The sequence below is a fragment of the Chiloscyllium plagiosum genome, unplaced genomic scaffold, assembly GCF_037043375.1.
Source record: "Chiloscyllium plagiosum isolate Xiang-an unplaced genomic scaffold, Cpla_swu_hap1 HiC_scaffold_13, whole genome shotgun sequence".
NCBI lineage: Eukaryota > Metazoa > Chordata > Chondrichthyes > Orectolobiformes > Hemiscylliidae > Chiloscyllium > Chiloscyllium plagiosum.
Window position 1 is genome coordinate 27,177,734 of NW_028270151.1, and position 19,196 is coordinate 27,196,929.

Below are 19,196 nucleotides of genomic sequence, written 5' to 3' on the forward strand. Positions count from 1 at the left end.
TTTGACCTACTTAAGCAGAGGGGGTTACGGAGAGATTGAGATTCAAGGAAAGCAACTCTCGTTTCTTCAGTATCTCCTCATATTGGTTTTCAATTCATTTAAAAATGACATTCGAATCACTGATATTTTAGATATCTGAACTCGAGAGAAAACTCTGTTGGAAGACTTCTCTTTTTATGATTTTTTGCTAGGATTGTATTGTTTTATGCTGAAGCTGCCCGGAGCTTGACTATATTTCTTGAAAATTCACATTAACATTTCCTTAATAAACTTACCTGAGCCCACTGTGATTTCATCTGTTACACTTGCTTCCAGATCTTTGCTGCACTTTTCCACTTGCTTCTCATTTTCCCCTTCCTTCCGTTCTTCCTTCTTTTCACTTGCTTCGTGCTTTTCTTCCTGATCTTCCTGCAGTCCTTTGAACTGCTCAATCACCAAAGATCTTTCTGCATCTGCAGCCTCTCTTTCAAACTCTTCCAGCAGCAAAGTCTGTTTGCTGATCTCTTTAGTTTCGTGAGATTTATTAAGAGTCTCCTCCTCTGACTCAGTCTCACTCTGTGGCACCTTTTCAATCATCTGTCGGACCTCTATTGGTCTAGTGATCTCAGCTGATGGCTGGGACATGGTCTTCGTACCATTTTCCAAACTGATCCTCTTTACACTTTCAGAACTCTTCTTCTTCCTCACCCCGTCAAGACTCAATTTCTTCAAAGAAATCTTCTTCTTCTTCACTTTCTCCGATTTTGTTTTCTCTGGACTCTCGAACAAGGTATTGGTGAAATTTGGCCGCTCCAGCAACAGGCTGTCCGACTTCCCCCGCTTCATCACTTCTTTGTCTACCATGCATTTTATTTTTTTGCCATAGTGTAGAACGTGGGAGTCAGAAGAGCGGGAAGACTCCCAGCTATCACTGTCCAGCGTGCTCCCAGTGCTGTTTCGAGGACTCAGACTTGCATGGATCCAAGGGTCATGCTGTGAAGGAAGAAGGAAATAACAAAAAAACTTTTTAAACATAAGAGAAAAGTCAAGAAGAGAAAAGTATTTCCATTTCAAGGTTTCCTCACTGGTTACTTTTAGGAGGTTTTCAGCAACACGTCAACTACACACCACACATGCTAATACTAGTGACTGTCCTTCAAATAGAAAGACACTTCCCAAGTGTGATGTTTCTCTGATTTGCTATTCTGAATGTCAAATCTTAATTCTGATTTCATGGATTTGCATGCATGCACATACATATATAAATTGCAGTTTACCACTATGTGAAATTATGGTGTAATCTCAAAAATGTCAATTCACCGTTTGGTCAGAAAGCCTTAATTCCAAAGGTCAATCATCAACAGACCTTGCAGAGATGTGTCCCTTCTTTGATGGGGTGTACATTATTCCACATTATGCACCATCTTGAAATGACATAAGAGGTCTGGAAATTTTAATAATCCATTGGACAGTTACCTACAAAAATAGCTGAAAGTAAAAGCTGCCATATTTCAGAAATTTCTTTCTTAAACCAGACCATCAACTTCCACAAGTGGATACTACACTCCTTGAGGGACGACAGATTGATGTGTCCTCGAAGTCGTGACCTTTACGGTCCACAGGACATGAAAGACAGTCTAATTTAGCACAAAATTAGTAATCAGGGAAGCTGTGAAAAGGGTGACCTTGCTTGCACATTGTAGCTGGAGTCCTGGCTCACTAATCTATTCTTGAATCCATAACGGAGAAATGACAATTGTGAAGCCCGGGATTCCTTTTTCTAGAAAAGAAAACGTTAAGGAATGGCAGGAGAGAAATCTTTGAAGTTATGAAAAATTTGATATGGCAGACATACAGAATATGTGGAGAAACCAAAACTAGGGGTCATAAGTACAACATAGTCACTAATAAATCCCATAGGGAATTTGGAAGAATCGTTTCAATCTATTGAGTGGTGAAAATGTGGAACTTGCTACCATGGAAAGTAGTCTAGGTGAACAGCATTAATATATTGAAGACAAATCTAGTTAAGCCCATAAGAAAGAACAGAATACAAAATTAAATAGTTTGCAAATGTAATAAAGTGGGAAAGGAGGAAACCTCTGTAGAGCATGTACACCAGCACAGATTCATTGGGCCTATTTCTGTTATAACATCAAAAATATCAGCAGATAAGATTTACAAAATAAATAAAAGGAGAAAATGTAAAACTTTAAAATGTTTTCAAATGTACGTATTATTTGAAACAAAACGGATGAATTAAAAGGTGCTAATTGAGATAAATAAGTACAATCTAATGGCTACTAATGAGATGTGGCAGCAGAGTGGCCTAGTTTGTAACCTGAATATGGAAGAGTATGTGGCATTTAGAAGGACAGGAAGCTACGAAAAGTGGAGTAGCTCAGAAAACTAGAACATGGCAGCAGTCTGGGTAGAGATCTGAATGACAAAGGCAAGAGGTCACTTGTGAGAGCTGTGTACAGACACCAATGATAAACATATAGTAAGACAGGACTATGGTAAGGAAGAAAGACTCGGAGCTTAAACACCTCAAATGGAGACAGCAATTAATGTGAGGTATAGACTGGAAAAATTAGAAAAGAAGTAGTCTAGATGAGGAATTTATTGAATTTTTAGGATAATTCCCTAAACCAGCATATTACGGTACCAACTTTTAAAATAATTTACTCATGGGATGTCAGCTTCTCTGGTTAGACCAGTATTTATTCCCCATCCCCAGAGGCAGTTAAGTTTCAGCCACATTATAACAAGTGTGGAGTCACGAGTAGACTAGACCAGGTAAGAATGGCAGTTACCTTCCTTAAGGACATTAGTGAGTCAGATGGTTTTTCTGACAATTGACAACGGCTTCTTGATCATCATTAGACCAACCACTACTTATGGAAGAACATTAATGCACTGGAAGCAGTACAGAGAAGTTTTACTAGACCATTAACTGCAATAAGTGGATTGCCTAAGAGACTATGCTAGATAGGCTAGGCTAATTTCCTCTGGAGTTCGAAGAGTCAGAGATGAGGTCATTGAAACACAAGATCCTGAGGGGTTTTGACTGACTGGATGTGGAACGGGTACTTCCTCTTTTGGGAGAATCTATGACTGGATGCATATTTAAAAATAAGGGTTTGCCCAATTAAGACAGAGATGAGGAAATAATATTTCTCAGAGGGTTGAGTGACTTTGGAATTTCTTTCCCCAAAAGGCAGTAATGCAGAATCTTATAGTATTGTTAAAGCGGAGGTAGATAGATTCTTATTACCAAGGGCACAAAAGATTAATCAGAGATATGCAAGATTGTAGAGTGGATCAGATTAGTCATGATCTTATTGAATAGTGGAGCAGACTTGAAGGGCTGAGTGGCCCACTCTTGTTCATATGTTTGTACTTTTAACTTATTTCTCTGAACACAGGATCTAGTGCAGTTTCCTCTTGCTTGCAATATTTGGAGTCACTGGTTTGGAAGAAATGATCCTAACTACAGATCCCTTATTCCTTAACTACCAGTTGATTAAACCCCAAACCAGGAACCGTGACATATTTGTTTGCTGTTCAGTCATTTAAACCTCATGCAGAACTGTTTAGGGTGCTGCTACATGCAGCCAACATCTACCTTTCCTACGGTCAACATCTACATCCATAGCCACGCAGTCACACCAACCATTTCATCTTCCAAACCTTTCCAAACTTTCAGGTTGGCTCAGAGTAGTATCTGCACTTGGGTCCAAGTCAAGACCACAGTTTCACTGCATCCTACCCCAATTCAAACTTCATAAAATGTTACATTCTAACACTAGTCACATTCTAACCTTTCCCTCACTGCTTCAAGAACAAGGAATTGATTCTGTAGCACTGCACTGAAATGATATGAAATGATTTACTCATTAAGAGCTAACCGTGGGTGGCACGGTGGCACAGTCGTTAGCACTGTTGCCTCACAGCGCCAGAGACCCGGGTTCAATTCCCGCCTCAGGCGACTGACTGTGTGGAGTTTGCACGTTCTCCCAGTGTCTGCGTGGGTTTCCTCTGGGTGCGCCGGTTTCCTCCCACAGTCCAAAGATGTGCAGGTCAGGTGAATTGGCCATGCTAAATTGGCCGTAGTGTTAGGTATCGGGTTAAATGTAGGGGTATGGGTGGGTTGCGCTTCGGTGTGGACTTGTTGGGCCAAAGGGCCTGTTTCCACACTGTAATGTAATCTAATCTAATCACAGTGCAATGTTCCAGTGACTTTGTTAATCTAATGCAATCAACCAGAATGAGAGTTACAATATAATCCTGGAACAGACCATAATGATCCTGCTTGGAACAACCCCACGCATGCACTTAAAACATGAGGGAGTTGATGATGGTAACAAGTTTGCACTGGGTTTGCTGTGTCAATCTTTCTGAAAACAGGAAAGAGAAAGAGTAAGCTCAGTTGGTCATTGTGTTGGCAGTCTAAGATGAATGCTGCATGTCTGGACATTACAATGTGACTACAATATTCTACCTTAACAATAATGCTAGCTGTCTTTACAAACCTTTGCCTGAGCCACGTCAGAGCTAAACATGCAAGCTAGTTATTGTCATAAGGTGTACTGAATTAATGAGCAGTTCTAGTCTGGCCAGAACTTCAATCTCAGGACAAACCTAATGCAAGACACAGCAAAATCTCAGAATAGAGGTTCTTTTTTCTGTTAACATGCCTCTATATTTGCTGCAGTCAGACCCTATTGGAAATAACTATGTTTGGGGTGTGGCTCTCTAGTTCTTAGACATTTGATCTGAAATATTAACTTTGCTTTTCTCTCCACAGATGTCTGGCTGAGTATATCCAGCAATTTGAGCTTTTATTTCATATATTTAGCATCTGCAATTCTTTTTTGTTAAAAAACAATTGGAGAATGCAGCACAGATGCATCAGAATTATTCAGGAATTTTAAAGGGTTAAAGTCGCATAACTTTTCCAATACTTGCTCAAATTTACAAGGTTCGGAGAGGAGCATGATCTGATTGAGGTACTTCATATACTAATTGGAGTAGCTACACTATTTCCCTCTGCGGGGAAGTCCAGAACAAGGGACTCCCTAAGTTAAATTGAACTAAGTTAACTTGAAAGCTAATAACCAGGGGCCAACCTTTCCAGACTTGTGAAAGTCTGGAACTCTTCATGCCTACCCCTCCTACAGATTCTAGATACAATGGAAGTTTCAAAATGGCAGTCTCAAGAGTTTCATTGAGCAATTGAATAAAATATTTTTCATCTTCCTGTATAAGAATACAAGTATTATATAAGTATTATATTCTTATGATCCTGTATTACCCACCACCTACATACATTTAAATGTACAATTAACAATAATGCACATCACACCCACTCCAAATAGCAGACATAGACACTGCTTTTAATACATCGTACTTTACTTCCCTACACCACTGCCAAAAATATTTACTCATGTTAAGGTTCCTCCAGAATCAAAACACCCTGTTCCAAGTTAATGCACATACTTTCTAACAGTCTGGTGATGCTCAAAAACCCAAACCAGCAATATTTGGATATCTGTAGATTCCAACACACAGCAAGCCATGTTTGTACAAGATAATAAGCTAGTTCTATTGTGTATGATTTAAGCACATAACTTCATATGAGTTTGAAGCTTATCTGTTGGTTTGTGGGCAAATGTAGTAGTTAAACTGGGCATCCTAGGATCCCGATAGACAGAGCAGCAGAATTAGGCCATTTGGTCCATCACATCTGCTCCACCATTTGATCATGGCTGATATATTTCTCAAGTCCATTCTACTGCTTTCTCCCTGCAATCTCAGATGGCCTTACCTACCTATCCCTATCCTAAATACACTCAATGACTGCGCCTCCACAGCCTTCTGTGGCAATGAGTTCCACATACTAACTCATTCCACATACATGCTCTTGCTTAATAAATTTCTCATCTCAGTATCCCAAAACAGCAATTAACCTATGACCAGTTCATCTGTTTTTTGTTAGAATGACTGAAGGAGAAATATTGGCCAGAACACAAGACTCTTCTCCTTGAAAGTGTGCCACTTTATCTTTTGACCCACAAAAGATGTTAAACAGGACTTCAGAAGAAAATTTACATCCAAAATGCCACAGCACCTGCAGTAAGGCACTCCATTGGTCCTGCAATAAAGGTACAGGTTTAAATCATGTGCTCAACTTGCCACTCAGATGTGGGCAAAACAAATACAGTCCCTACATTATATCCACTTTGTTTTTGTGGTCTCTACCTTTGCTTCGTCCGTCCTGCATGAGCCCATTCCATACATTGTCACCCTTACAGTCAGAGAGATGTACAGCATGGAAACAGACTCTTTGGTCCACTTCATCCATGCCAACCAGATAGCCTAAATTAATCCCATTTGTCAGCATTTAGCCCATATCCCTCAAAACCCTTTCTATTCACATACCCATCCAAATGCCTTTTAAATGTTGTCCTTATACCAGCTGCCACCAGTTCCTCTGACAGTTCATTCCACACATGCACTAGCCTCTGCGGTCCCTTTTAAATCTTCTCTCTAGTCTAAACCTATGCCCTCTAGTTCTGGATTTCCCCATCCTAGGGAAAAGACCTTGTCTATTTACCCTATCCACGATCTCATGATTTTATAAACCTCTATAAGGTCACCCTACAGCCTTCAACGCTCCAGGGAAAACAGTCCCAGCCTATACAATCTCTCCCTATAGTTTAAACTGTCCAACCCTGGCAACACCCTGTAAATCTTTTCTGAACCCTTTCAGTTCTCACATCCTTCCAATAGGAGGGAAACCAGAATTGCACACAATATTCCAAAAATGGTCTAACCAATGTCCTGTTCAGCTGCAACATGACCTCCCAACTACTTTACTCAATTCTCTCACTAATCAAGGAAAACATTCCAAATGCCTTCTTCACTATTCAATCTACCTGCTAATCCACTGTCAAGGAACTATGAACTTGCACTCCAAGGTCTCTTTGTCCAGCAACATTCCCCAGGACCTTATCACTAAGTGTATAAGTCATGCCCTGATTTGCCTTTCCAAAATGCAACACCTCACATTTACCCAAATTAAACTCATCTACCACTTTTTAGATTAAATTAGATTACTTACAGTGTGGAAACAGGCCCTTCGGCCCAACAAGTCCACACTGACCCTCTGAAGAGCAACCCACCCTGACCCATTGCCCTACATTTACCCCTTCACCTAGCATTACAGGCAATTTAGCTTGGCCAATTCACCTAACCTGCACATTTTTGGGCTGTGGGAGGAAACCCACTCTCAGCTAATTGGCTAGTTCTCCTGGTGTTCCACGTAATCTAAACTTGCTAACCAGTCTACCATGAGGAACCTTTTCAAATACCTTACTGAAGTCAATATAGATCAAGTCCAATTGCTCTGCCCTCATAAATCCTCTTCATTACCTTTTCAAAAAAAAACTCAATCAATCAAGAGACAAGATTTCCCATGCACAAAGCGGTGTTGACTATCCCTAAACAATCCTTGCCTTTCCAAATACATGTAAATTCAGTCCCTCAGGATTTCCTCCAACAACTTGCCCAGCATCAATGTCAGGCTCATCGATCTATAGTTCCCTGGTTTTTCCGTACCATCTTTCCTAAATAGTGGCATCATGTTAGCCAACTTCCAGTCTTCCTGCACCTCACTTGTTACTATCGATGATATAAATATCTTAGTAAGGTGGCCAGCAAACACTTCCCTGGCTTCCCACAGAGTTGTAGGGTATACCCAATCAGGTTCAGGGGATGTATCCATGTTTATGTGTTTGAAGACATCCAGCACCACCTCCTCTATAATATGAACATTTTTCAAGATGTAACCATCTATTTCTCCACATTCTATATTATCCATGTCCTTCTCCACAGTGAACACTGATGCAAAATATTTGTTTAGTATCTCTCCCATCTCCTGTGGCTCCACACAAAGGCCACCTTGCTGATCTTTGAGGGGCCCTATTCTCTCCCTTGTTACCCTTTTGTCCTTAATGAACTTATAAAATCCCTTGGGATTTTTCTTAACCCGATTTGCCAAAGCTATCTAATGTCCCCTTTTTGCCCTCCTGATTTCCCTCTTAGAGTATAAAGGCAGTAGGAGTATACTAAGGATTCACATGATCTCTGCTGTCTATTTCTGATATATGCTTCCTTTTCTTGACCAAAACCTCAATTTCTTGATGCATCCCACATTCCCTATACATACCAGCCTTTCCTTTCACCCTAACAGGAATATACTGTCTCTGGACTCTTGTTATCTCATTTGTGATGGCTTCCCATTTTCCAGTTGTCCTTTTACCTTTTACATCCGCTCCCAATCAGCTTTTGAAAGTCCTTGCCTAATACCATCAAAATTGGCCTGCCTCCAATTTAGAACTATAACTTTTAGATCCAGTCTATTCCTTTCTATCACTATTTTAAAGCTAATAGAATTATGGTCACTTGTTCCAAACTGCTCCCCCCACTGACACCTCAGTCACTTGTCCTGCCTTATTTCCCAAGAGTAAGTCAAGTTTTGCACCTTCTCTCGTAGGTACATCCACATACTGACTCAAAATGTTCTTGTACACATTTAACAAATTCCTCTCCATCTGGACCCATAACACTATGGCAGTCCCAGCCTATGTTAAAATCCCTTATCATAACCACTTTATTCTTATAGATAACAGATCTCCTCACAAATTTGTTTCTCTCAACTTCCTGTTGACTGTTGTGGACTCAGCTGTACAACCCTATGTGATCATCCCTTTCTTATTTCTCAATTCCATCCCAATAACTTTCCTGGATGTATTTCCAGGAATATGTACCCTTAAATACCAGCGTAATATTATCCTTTATTAAAAATGCCACTCCTCGTCCTCTGTTGTCTCCTCCAGCCCTGCTTCTATCCTTCCTGTAACTTTTACTTACATTTGTATCCTGTCCATTCCTGAGCCACGTCTCTGTAACTGCCATGATATCAGAGTCCCATGTTCCTAATCATGTCCTGAGTTCATCTGCTTTCCCTGTTAGGCCTCTTGTATTGAAATAAACGCAGTTTAATTTATCAGACCTATCGCACTCTCTACTTTGTTCCTGCCCTGACTTTTGACTTTTTCCTTTTCCTAGCTGTACCAATCTCAGAGAGATCTCTTTCCTCAATGTCTTACCATTCTGTAGAACAGAACCTTGCCAAAGATCATTCAGCCCAAACAGCTATCCAATAAGTACCACACCTCCTGTCATTTCCTTATAGCCCTGAAAATTTGCCTCTTCAAATATTTAACTTACTTCCTTTGCAAAGCTACTAAGTCAGCCTCCACTTGACCCTTTCCAGCAGTGCCGATAAGATCACAAAAATCTGTTACACAAAAAAAAAAATCAGCCTCATCTGTTTGGTTCTTTTGACGATCATCTTAAATTAATACCCTTTGCTACCACTCCTCCTGCTAATTTCTCATTTTTTGTACAAAAACCCCTCATGACAAAATGTTAAAGCCTCTATTAAATCTCCCTTTAACCTTCTCTGCTTTAAGATCAATATTCACAGGAGTTCCACATGACTGAGGCTCGTAATCTGTTGTCATTCCAGGAAATCTGCCCTGAGCACTTGCCATGGCTGTGCCCAGTATGTGGGGTTAAAAATTCAACAAAACCAAAGTATTTTCTAAAAATGCTCAGAAACAAGAGTTTACTCAGTCACAAATTTGCTACGAATTCAAGAACATGTGCCCTTGGCCCTCCCATCTCCTTTTGCTTTACATGTTCCAATTACTTCTATTTCTCCATCAGGAAATGAAGATCCCACCTAACAACTTGACAAAAGATGACTAACAAAGTTAATGAATAAAAGTCACCATATTTCCATAGGCTGATCGCTCAAGACAAAGAGAGAGATGACTGGTGGTGAGCTTAAGCTGAGAATCACTACATGTCAGTCAAGGGGCAAGTTTGAGAAGGCAGGGCCTTCACGGAGACCTCACCCAGTATCAAAATATAACTTGCACTGTTGAAATAACTCTGCATTGTTATCCAGCAACCTAGGTAACTGACTCCCAGAAAACCCACAGAAGACCTGTATTAATAGAGGACGAGTAAATCATACCTCCTTTGGGTATGGGATGTAGCCTGCATATGCTAACACGAATGTGCAGAATTGATTGAAGTCCTCCACTGTTCTCTGTCTCTTCTTCGGCGGCTAAAGATTAAACAGAAAGAATTTTCATAAACTTGGCATGGAGCCATTTAGACAGTAGAGCATCAAATCTATTGGGATCAAGAGTCAAACTTAGTGATCACACTATACCGAAAATTCAGTTCCCTGTACACCTGGATTTTAGCTGGTGTACACAAATGAAAGCACCACTGCCTCATTTCAATCTTTCTCCAGGCCCACAAACCTCCAATCTGTTCTTTCAGGTGTTGTTTATTTTGATGTTAAAAATCATTCCAGCAGAGGCACCGATGCCTATAACTTAAGGTGTTCCTTAAATCTGTGTCTCTCTCTCTCTCGTTCCCTCAATATGATCCTCCTTAAAATTTGAATTAAGTTGTCCTAACATTTGGTGTCATTTTATCTGATTATGCCCATAATGAACCTTGAGGTGATAAATGCAAGTTATGCTCACACATATGTAGGTAAGCTATTGAAAAGTTCAGAATGGGGTAAATAAAGCACACAATATCCTAGATTTTCTTAATATCAGAGTACAAGAGTGAAGAGGAGATGTTAAACCTGTTCAAAAAGAATAAGCACTGGTTCATCCTTACAAGAGTACGCGGTCTAGTTTCATTTAAAATAGATCTATTAATAATGTGAAGGAATGAGACATAAAGGAAAGATGCAGGAGAAAGTTTCCAGAGATAAGGAAACTCAATTATGTACAATGATAAAGTGGAGACAGTGACATAGTGGTAATGTCAGTGGTTTAGTAATCCAGAGGCTCACACCAATGCCTGAACGGAAATGGGTTAAAATTCTACCATGTCACTGGTGAAATTTGAGATTAATGGTGGCGGAGTGACAGTATCCCTTGCTCGGAATCAGAAGGGCCAGGTTCAAGTTGCACCAACTGTAAGAGTGTGTAATACCACCTCTGTACAAATTGTTCAGAAAATTTTTAAATCCTGGAATTAAATGCTAGCCTAAATTGCAACCATACAACCAATGTCAATTGTCATCAAATCATTGCTGGCTCAGGGTGTGCTTTCAAGATGAAATCCAGCCATCCTTACCCACTCTTGCTAACATGCAACTCCAAACATACAGCAACATAGTTCACCTTTAAGAGCACTCAGATTTGGGATGAGCAATAACTGCTGGCTAACCAGTGATACCTGCATTCCAAGAATGAATGAAGAACATTGGTTTAAGGGGCTGAATGGAATATTCTTGATGCAATAGCTCATAAGCTACCTTACATTTCAACTACCAGCAAAAGTTGATTGCTGAAATCAAACAAGACATGAGCAGTACAGAAGGGATCCAAGCATCACTGCCTATGAAAGACCTATCAAAGGTGCCCATTCAGTCACTTGTACTACCATTCTTTACCACCCTGCTTGCTCTGCATCTTAATCAATCTGCCTTGATCTGGCATGAAATGAAGAAGCGATCTAGGATGTTTGCTAACAATTGCACAATATTCAGAACTATTCATGATTCCTCAGATACTGATTTCCAAAAGTAGCAAGACCTGGAAAATATCCAGGCTGGGAAGAACATAGAACAGTACAGCACAGTACAGGCCCTTCAGCCCACGATGTTGTGCATCTAAGATCAACCTAACCCACACAGACCTCAATTTACTACCGTCCATGTGCTTATCCAGCAGTTGCTTAAATGTCCCTAATGTCTCTGACTCTACTACCACCACTGGAAGTGCATACCTCGCAGCCACCAACCTCTGCATAAAGAATCTCCCTCTGACATCTCTCCTATACTTTCCTCCAATCATCTTAAAATTATGACCTCTGATGACAGCCATTTCTGCCCTGGGGAAAAGTCTCTGGCTATCTACTCTTCCTATGCCTCTCATTACCTTGTACACCTCTATCAAGTCACCTCTTTCCCTTCTCACCAGTGTGAAAAGCCCTAGCCCACTCATCCTCTCCATTAGACAAGCCTTCCAATCCAGGCAGCATCTTGTTAATTTCCTCTGCACCCTCTCTAAAGCATTTACATCCTTCCTATAATAGGGTGACCAGAACTGGACACAATATTCCAAGTGTGATCTAACCAGGGTTTTATAGAGCTGCAGCAAAACATCGCAGCCCTTAAACTCAACCCCCTGTTAATGAAAGCCAAAGCACCATACACCTCCTTAGCAACTTTGAGGGATCTATGGACATGGACCCCAAGATCCCATTGTTCCTCCACTCTGCCAAGAATCCTATCTTTAATCCTGTATTCAGCATTTAAATTTGATCTTCCAAAATGAATCACTTTGCACTTATCCAGGTTGAACTCCATCTGCCACTTTTTAGTCCAGCTCTGCATCCTATCAATGTCTTGCTGTAGCCTGCAACAGCCCTCGATGGAAGTGACAAAAAACATTCATGTTACACAAGTACTGGGCAATAACCACCTCCCTTTGATATTCAATGGCATGACTAAAACTGAACCTGGAAGTATCAATATCCTAAGGATTACCACAAAAAAAAAATGGTATGCTCAATTGGAAGGTGGGTCTTTATCCCCACAAAGATTGTGCAGTAGTGTGGTGTAAAATTCCAAGCAGTGGAATGTGGTGAAACGGTTAAAAATTATGTCCCAATACATGTGTGAATCTAACCGGAATGGAGGTGTTGCTTAGTCCCGTGTGAATCTTATTACACACCTCCCCGTGTGAATCTTCTTATCTGTATGTAACCAGAATGGAATGTGTTTTTTAGCCTTGCTCTGCTGTTCACATGAATGTTTATATCTGGAAAAGAGTATATCAGCTGGAAAAGTCTCCAGTTCGGTGAGTCTGCTCCGGGGTTACGTTTAACCGCCGAGCGTGGGTTGTTGGCAACCGCTCTACGAGAACTGACGGCTCCCAGTTCCGGTAACATGTAGAGTGAGTATAAGCCAGACCCGTTGTGGCGACGCTGATATCAGCTGGAAAAGTCTCCAGTTCGGTGAGTCTGCTCCGGGGTTACGTTTAACCGCCGAGCGTGGGTTGTTGGCAACCGCTCTACGAGAACTGACGGCTCCCAGTTCCGGTAACATGTAGAGTGAGTATAAGCCGGACCCGTTGTGGCGACGCTGCGGGGAATAAAATGCCCATATTCTAGCAGACTCGCCTCTTGGTCGTTTGTTCTGTGTCAGACTACTCTCCTACGAACCTGACCTTGAGAATTTTTTAAAACAAGTAGTCAATCCACATGGTACTATCAAGATGCATCTTGCACAGAAAAATTGAAGAAAATGACGACAAAAATTTTGCCATAAAATTTTCACCCTATTGTTGGCCCCGTTAATGCCAGTGGCAGAACCAGTCTAGCAGATAGGTCCTCAGGACTTAGCCAGCTCAAATCAGTAATACCACTAACAAACTATTTTGACAATGAATACTGAATTCTCCACCCAGGTTACATGCTTGGTCCTTGCCACCTTTTTCCAATTAGTTTTCAATATTGAAAAGTATTCACTTGTGCTGAGGGGTGGAGGGCACTGGTGGTAATCAGGAGTTTCCTTTCCCATGTTTGATTTTATGCAATGAGACTTCAAAGGGTCCAGAGTCGATTTATTTGCCCTTTTATGGTCTGGACTGTACCAGTCTCATTCAGAGTGCATTTATACACATATTTCGCAAACCCACGTTGTGCCAACACAAGCTACAGCCAGCCAATCAAGTACGCTTGTAGTTACATTGTATTGTTGGAAATGTGACAAACACTTTGTATTCAACCACCTTCCAAGTGTGGCAAAATAAGCATCTAAACTCACCACTTTCAGGTATTGAGACACTATTGTCTTTGGGGTAGGTGCATCAGCTCAAACAAGCTCTGAAAGTAAATCAATTAATTGGAAACAAGGGTGACTTAATGGTGATGTATAACAAGTGAAAAGTAACATGGGAATATGATGGTGGGAAAAATAATGTTCAGTTATGGGTATAAGTACATCTGGATTTTAAAACAAAAGCATTGCCATAAAAATCCTGGAAAACTCCCCTGCTCTTCAAGATAATGATGGTGGGCTAATTATCTTATACCTCTCAGTATATCTTATTCAACTCAATGCCATGCTCATAAGACAGCATTTTTGACTTTGCAGCTTTCCTTCACTACTGCAATGGAGTGTGTCAGCATGGAAAGTATGCTTAATTCCCTGGGACGTGAACCCCTACAACCTCATGATTCAAAGATGAGACTATTACCCATACTATTGCCACAGTTCACACAAGTAACAGGGTTGATTTCCAGTTGCGTTAATGACTCAAGGAAAAGCATCATCTCAGCCTTATGTGGGTATCACCTATATACACAAGCTGAGCAGAGTTGTGAATGAAGACAAAGAAGCAGTCATCATATCCAGCTTTGCCATCATTCCAGACCTGCACATGGAGTTAGTCACAAGCCTCCTCCAATTCCTTCACCTACAATTGCCAGCCATGGTGTAAAATCAGCTCTGAAATTCCCTCCCTTAAAACCTTACTCTCCCCACGTTCTTCTTCTCAAAGGTGACATTGGTCACTTCTCCCAATAATCAATTTTTGAGAAAAAGTGGAGTTAACAGCTGTAAGAAACCAGAGATACATTTCCATGAGAACGCTCGAGTAATCATTACTATCCAAGTTCATGCCAGACTGAATTGCAATTAACACAAAAATCATTTGAGGAGCTTATCATTAGTCTTGCGACAGATAAGTGTCTGAAGGGGACCTTCTGAAAATTACATGACAAAACATTAGCAAAAAACAGGAACTGTGTGTGAGCGACAGAGGGATAAATATTCCACATCACAGATTGGTTCTCAATTACACAGGCCATTCGGTAAGTCCACTGAGAACGGAATTCATATACATGTACCGCGAGTTCCTAAAGGGTGGAACTGCCAATTCACTGCCGGGGTCAGGGTGTGGGCTGAAGTGAAATGAAAGATTTCAAAGCTGAAGACAAAGCCGTGGGTACTATCCTACCAAAGATGCTTTGCTCTAACAATATTGTTGGACATCAATATACAGCGCACGATTAAACCCTGCATCATTCTCACACTGAAAAAGGTCAGATCGTCAGCCTGTTGTGATTTATTGATATTTTAAAGGCATCATACATCCTTAATTAACTATTAGGAAATTGCAATGCCAGTCATCCAAGACAAATGGAAAGTATACTGGGCCAGCTGGTATGGGATTCCAGTTGATTCTACAGCAACCATATTAAGGCCAATCTTTTAGTTCAACACAAAAAAGATGAAAATCATTGAAGACACAGACGTCATCACCAATAACCAAAACATCACAACTCAGTCAATATACATTGCTATTCCAGGATGTACTGGTGCAATATCTTTAAACTTTGTTTTAAAAAAAAAACCTTAACTCTGGTGACTAGTACTGTATCCCACTTTTATACAGCAACAGACCAGTCCCCACCATTATTGCACCCTAGTGTTAAACACCAACAGACCTGTCCAATCAGTACTGTACTCACTATACAGGAGGTCTATTTGCACTCGTATTGTACCCGTTAATGAGCAATAAATCTGTCCCCCACCTATATTGTACCCAATTATGCAGGTCTGTCTCATATTATACAGGAACACACCTGTCCCAACAAGTACTGTAACCCAGTATTAGAGGGGGATAGGCCTGGCCTCATAAGCACTATACCCATTTTACAATGGCTTCTGTCCAAAGGGTCTGGTTTCAAACCACACAAACATAATTCAAGCTGACATTGCCAGTGCCTGTATGGAGGGAGTACTATACTTTTGGCATGGCCATCTTTCAGATGAGATGAGGCCCGGTCTGTCCTCAAACAGATGTAATAGTACTTTCCAAGCGCAGGGGATTTCTTAATCTTCTGGTAAACATTTATCCCTTAATTAACTCTATTTCTTTATGTTTATCTCATTCTGCCAGAGGACTCTTGCTTTGTACAGAAAATGACAATAACAGTTCCCACATCATAACTGCAGCTGCATTTTAAAGTATATTGTTGGTTATGATATACCTGGAAATACCGAAAAGTGAGAAAGATTATATGTAACTTAGTCTGCTTTGCTGACTAGCTAGAATTTTAAATTTGCATCTTTGCAATGTAGCAGAGGTAGTGTGTCAGTATTGTGATCCAATGTAAACATATTCTGACAAGAAAACATGATGCAGTAAGCACACTCAGACATGGTAGAGCACAGCAAATATCTGGGGATACGAACAACTTCCACTCACATTGCAACTTTAATGTCGCAATGTATTCTAATGTGCACACCAGGACCATTATGAGACAAGTATCAACAGAATTACTTCAGGTAAACAGATACACACAGTATTTCTTAAATGGTAAGCAGCTCAAATTGTAGGTGCACAAAGGGACTTAATCGTTGTCAATAAGTCACTGAAGGCTAACGTGTAGATGCAACAAGCTATTAGGAAGGCTAATGCAATACTCACATTTAAGGCAAAAGGATTAGATTACAGCAGTGAAGTCTTGCTTCCTCTATATAGGATTTTAGGTAGGCTGCACCTGGCATAGTGTCTGCAATTTTGGTCTCCCTATCTCAGGGAAGATAGTATTGCTATACAAGAAGTGCAACAAAGGTTCATCAGACTTGTTCCTGGGATGGTGAGAGTATCCTATGAAAAAAGGTTGGGCAAATAAGGGCTGTATTTTCAAGTTTTGAAGAACAAGATTTGATCACGTGGAAACCTACAAAATATATAAAGGGATTAAACAGGGTAGATACAGACAATATGTCTCCTTGGTTGGGGAGTGTAGAACCAATGGCACAGTAATAAAATAAGGGATTGCTACTCGGGTCTGAGATGAGTTTTTCTAAATTAAAAAGGGTTGTGAACCTTTGGAATTCTCTATTCCAGAAGGTCACAGAAGTATGTTTAAGGTTGAGACTCATATTGAATGATTTGAGGGCTGAATAGACTACTCATTTCTTATGTCCTTTCGAAGCCAAAGGAGCAGCCTTTAGGGAGGGTAATCATTAGCTTTAAAAAAAGAGGCAGGTTTCTGGAAGCGAAGAGAATGAACGATAGCAAAAGATGGAAAGGATAGGACCCAGACAGCTGAATGCATGGCAGCCCATGGTCGTCAAAGGAAGCAGTGATGTACCAGAGCTGAATTGGAAAAGTGCAGGTATCAGAAGGTTGCAGAAGGTAATGGAGGTCTGAGACTATGGAGAGCCTTAAACATATGGACAAAAAATTTAAAATTGAGGCATTTTGGAACTGGTGTCAATGCATGCCATTAAATATTTAAATCACAAAAGTAAGCAGCTTTAAAACAAAAATGCACATCTCACAACATTATTATAATAAACCCTTTCTCAGATCCCTTATTAATACAACCCGGTGAGGTATATGGACAGGAACATGGACAGGAACAGACCACACGCACACATCCAAGTATTTTTGATCCAACTGTTGTTATTAAATAGAGTGACAATGGCCACCCGAGCTCAAATGTTCACCTTGTTTTTTTTAAATCTTATAATCAATCTTATCATCAAAGATTTCCAACCAGTCAATCTCAATAGACATGATAAGCCAGCCTGACAGGAATGGAGGGAACGGTCAGGGGGCGGGGAGTGAAGAGACTGAATGAAGAAAGAACAGAAAGAGAGTCAGACCCAGTAAGGGGGCAAAGAGGCAGGGGGAAGAAGAAAAGCAGAGAAGCACAAGCACAAGGGGATTAAATATAAAAGGAGGGGGAAGGGAAGATTGGACAGGGAGTGACGAGGGGAAAGAGGTGGGAAAGAGGGCACACGGGGAAACTAGGAGTTGAAGGGATACAAAGCAACACCAATCAGGAAAACGAGTCTGGTGAATCACTGCCGGCTCCGGTATCGCGGCCTGCAGCTCCACCCGCCTTAAACCCAGAGACTAGCCAGAACCGTCGGTTCAGACCATCTCACCCAGAACCCTCGTAAAAAGGATCCGAATTTAACACGGACCAGCGGCAGAGTCTACAGAGCACGATCCCAGAAAAGGAAGCAATCTGATCATGGCCAGTATGTTTCATTCCTCCCCCGTGTTACATCGCCCGAGGAAACATTCTCATAATAATGGATACGTAAAAAAAAAGTAACAAAGTTTCCAGATCTCGGGTTTGTTTGAAGTTTCAGGTTTTGTTATTTTGCTGACACTTCAGTTCAAAAACAATCTGAAGCACGGGAACCATTTAGTAACTATTTTTCTCCCCGAAAAACATTTTATAGTTTAGGTCTTGGGATGGGGACATCGATTCAAATGAGATGTGAAAGCTATAGGCGAGGATGCCAACATAAACAGGGGGACCTGGATTGTAAACTCTCCCCTTCAGCGGTCGGACGCTGCTCCAAACATGAAGCTGCACCGGGCACCGGGCCCAAGAAAAGCGAACCCCAGAAGGGCTTCATCCTGGATCCCACCAAAAACTCACGCCCAATTCTTGTAGTTTCAGCCAATGTCTCTGACTGAAGGGTGTAAATTAACCCAGCACGTTTTTGTTTGGGCGGGGTTTGGAAACGAGGATAAGGGAAACTACACAAATGTAAAAAGAGTGAAAAGAGAGTCAGGAGAAAAGGGGGAAAATTCTAAATAAAGGGAACATCAACCGAGCGAGGGGTTAGATGGATCTAAAGGGTATTTATTACGAGAAAGCAGATGACCAGATGGTTTCCCTCCCTCTACTCCTGTTTATTTGCCTTTACACCCCTCTCCCGACGCACACACACAGAGACTTTAACCAATATTTGCAACCTTTTGTTTGAAGACATACACTTTTTTTTTGACATGCTCTAGCAAGATGGCGACTGCAGAGACAGACAAAACAGAGCAGCCAGGGGCGGCCACCAGTCACAGTTCTTCCAACCCCAAATGCCCACACCGTCCACTTCTCGTATCCTGTGGCAAGGACAAGGTGGAAGGATAATCCCAGGGGCCCAGACAGAAGCGGCAAAAATGCGGCACAGCCTCGCCAACCTGTCAACTCCTGGGGTCCCCCTCGCCACAACAATGCACCAGTAGACAGGCTGGACAACAAACCAGCAAATCTCTTCGCAACAC

The 19,196-nt window shown here is 41.1% G+C and overlaps 1 protein-coding gene across 1 annotated transcript in view; it reads right to left on the reverse strand.

Annotated features, from left to right (window-relative positions):
• LOC122556105 (PHD finger protein 13-like) overlaps positions 1-19,196 on the reverse strand; it is a 44,317-nt gene that overhangs the window by 24,423 nt on the left and 698 nt on the right. The window contains exons 3-4 of the mRNA XM_043702563.2: positions 10,091-10,183; positions 276-972 (exon numbers count right to left, since the gene is read on the reverse strand). Of these exons, the coding sequence (XP_043558498.2) occupies positions 276-972; positions 10,091-10,183 (790 nt within the window). The remainder of the gene's footprint in view (positions 1-275; positions 973-10,090; positions 10,184-19,196) is intronic.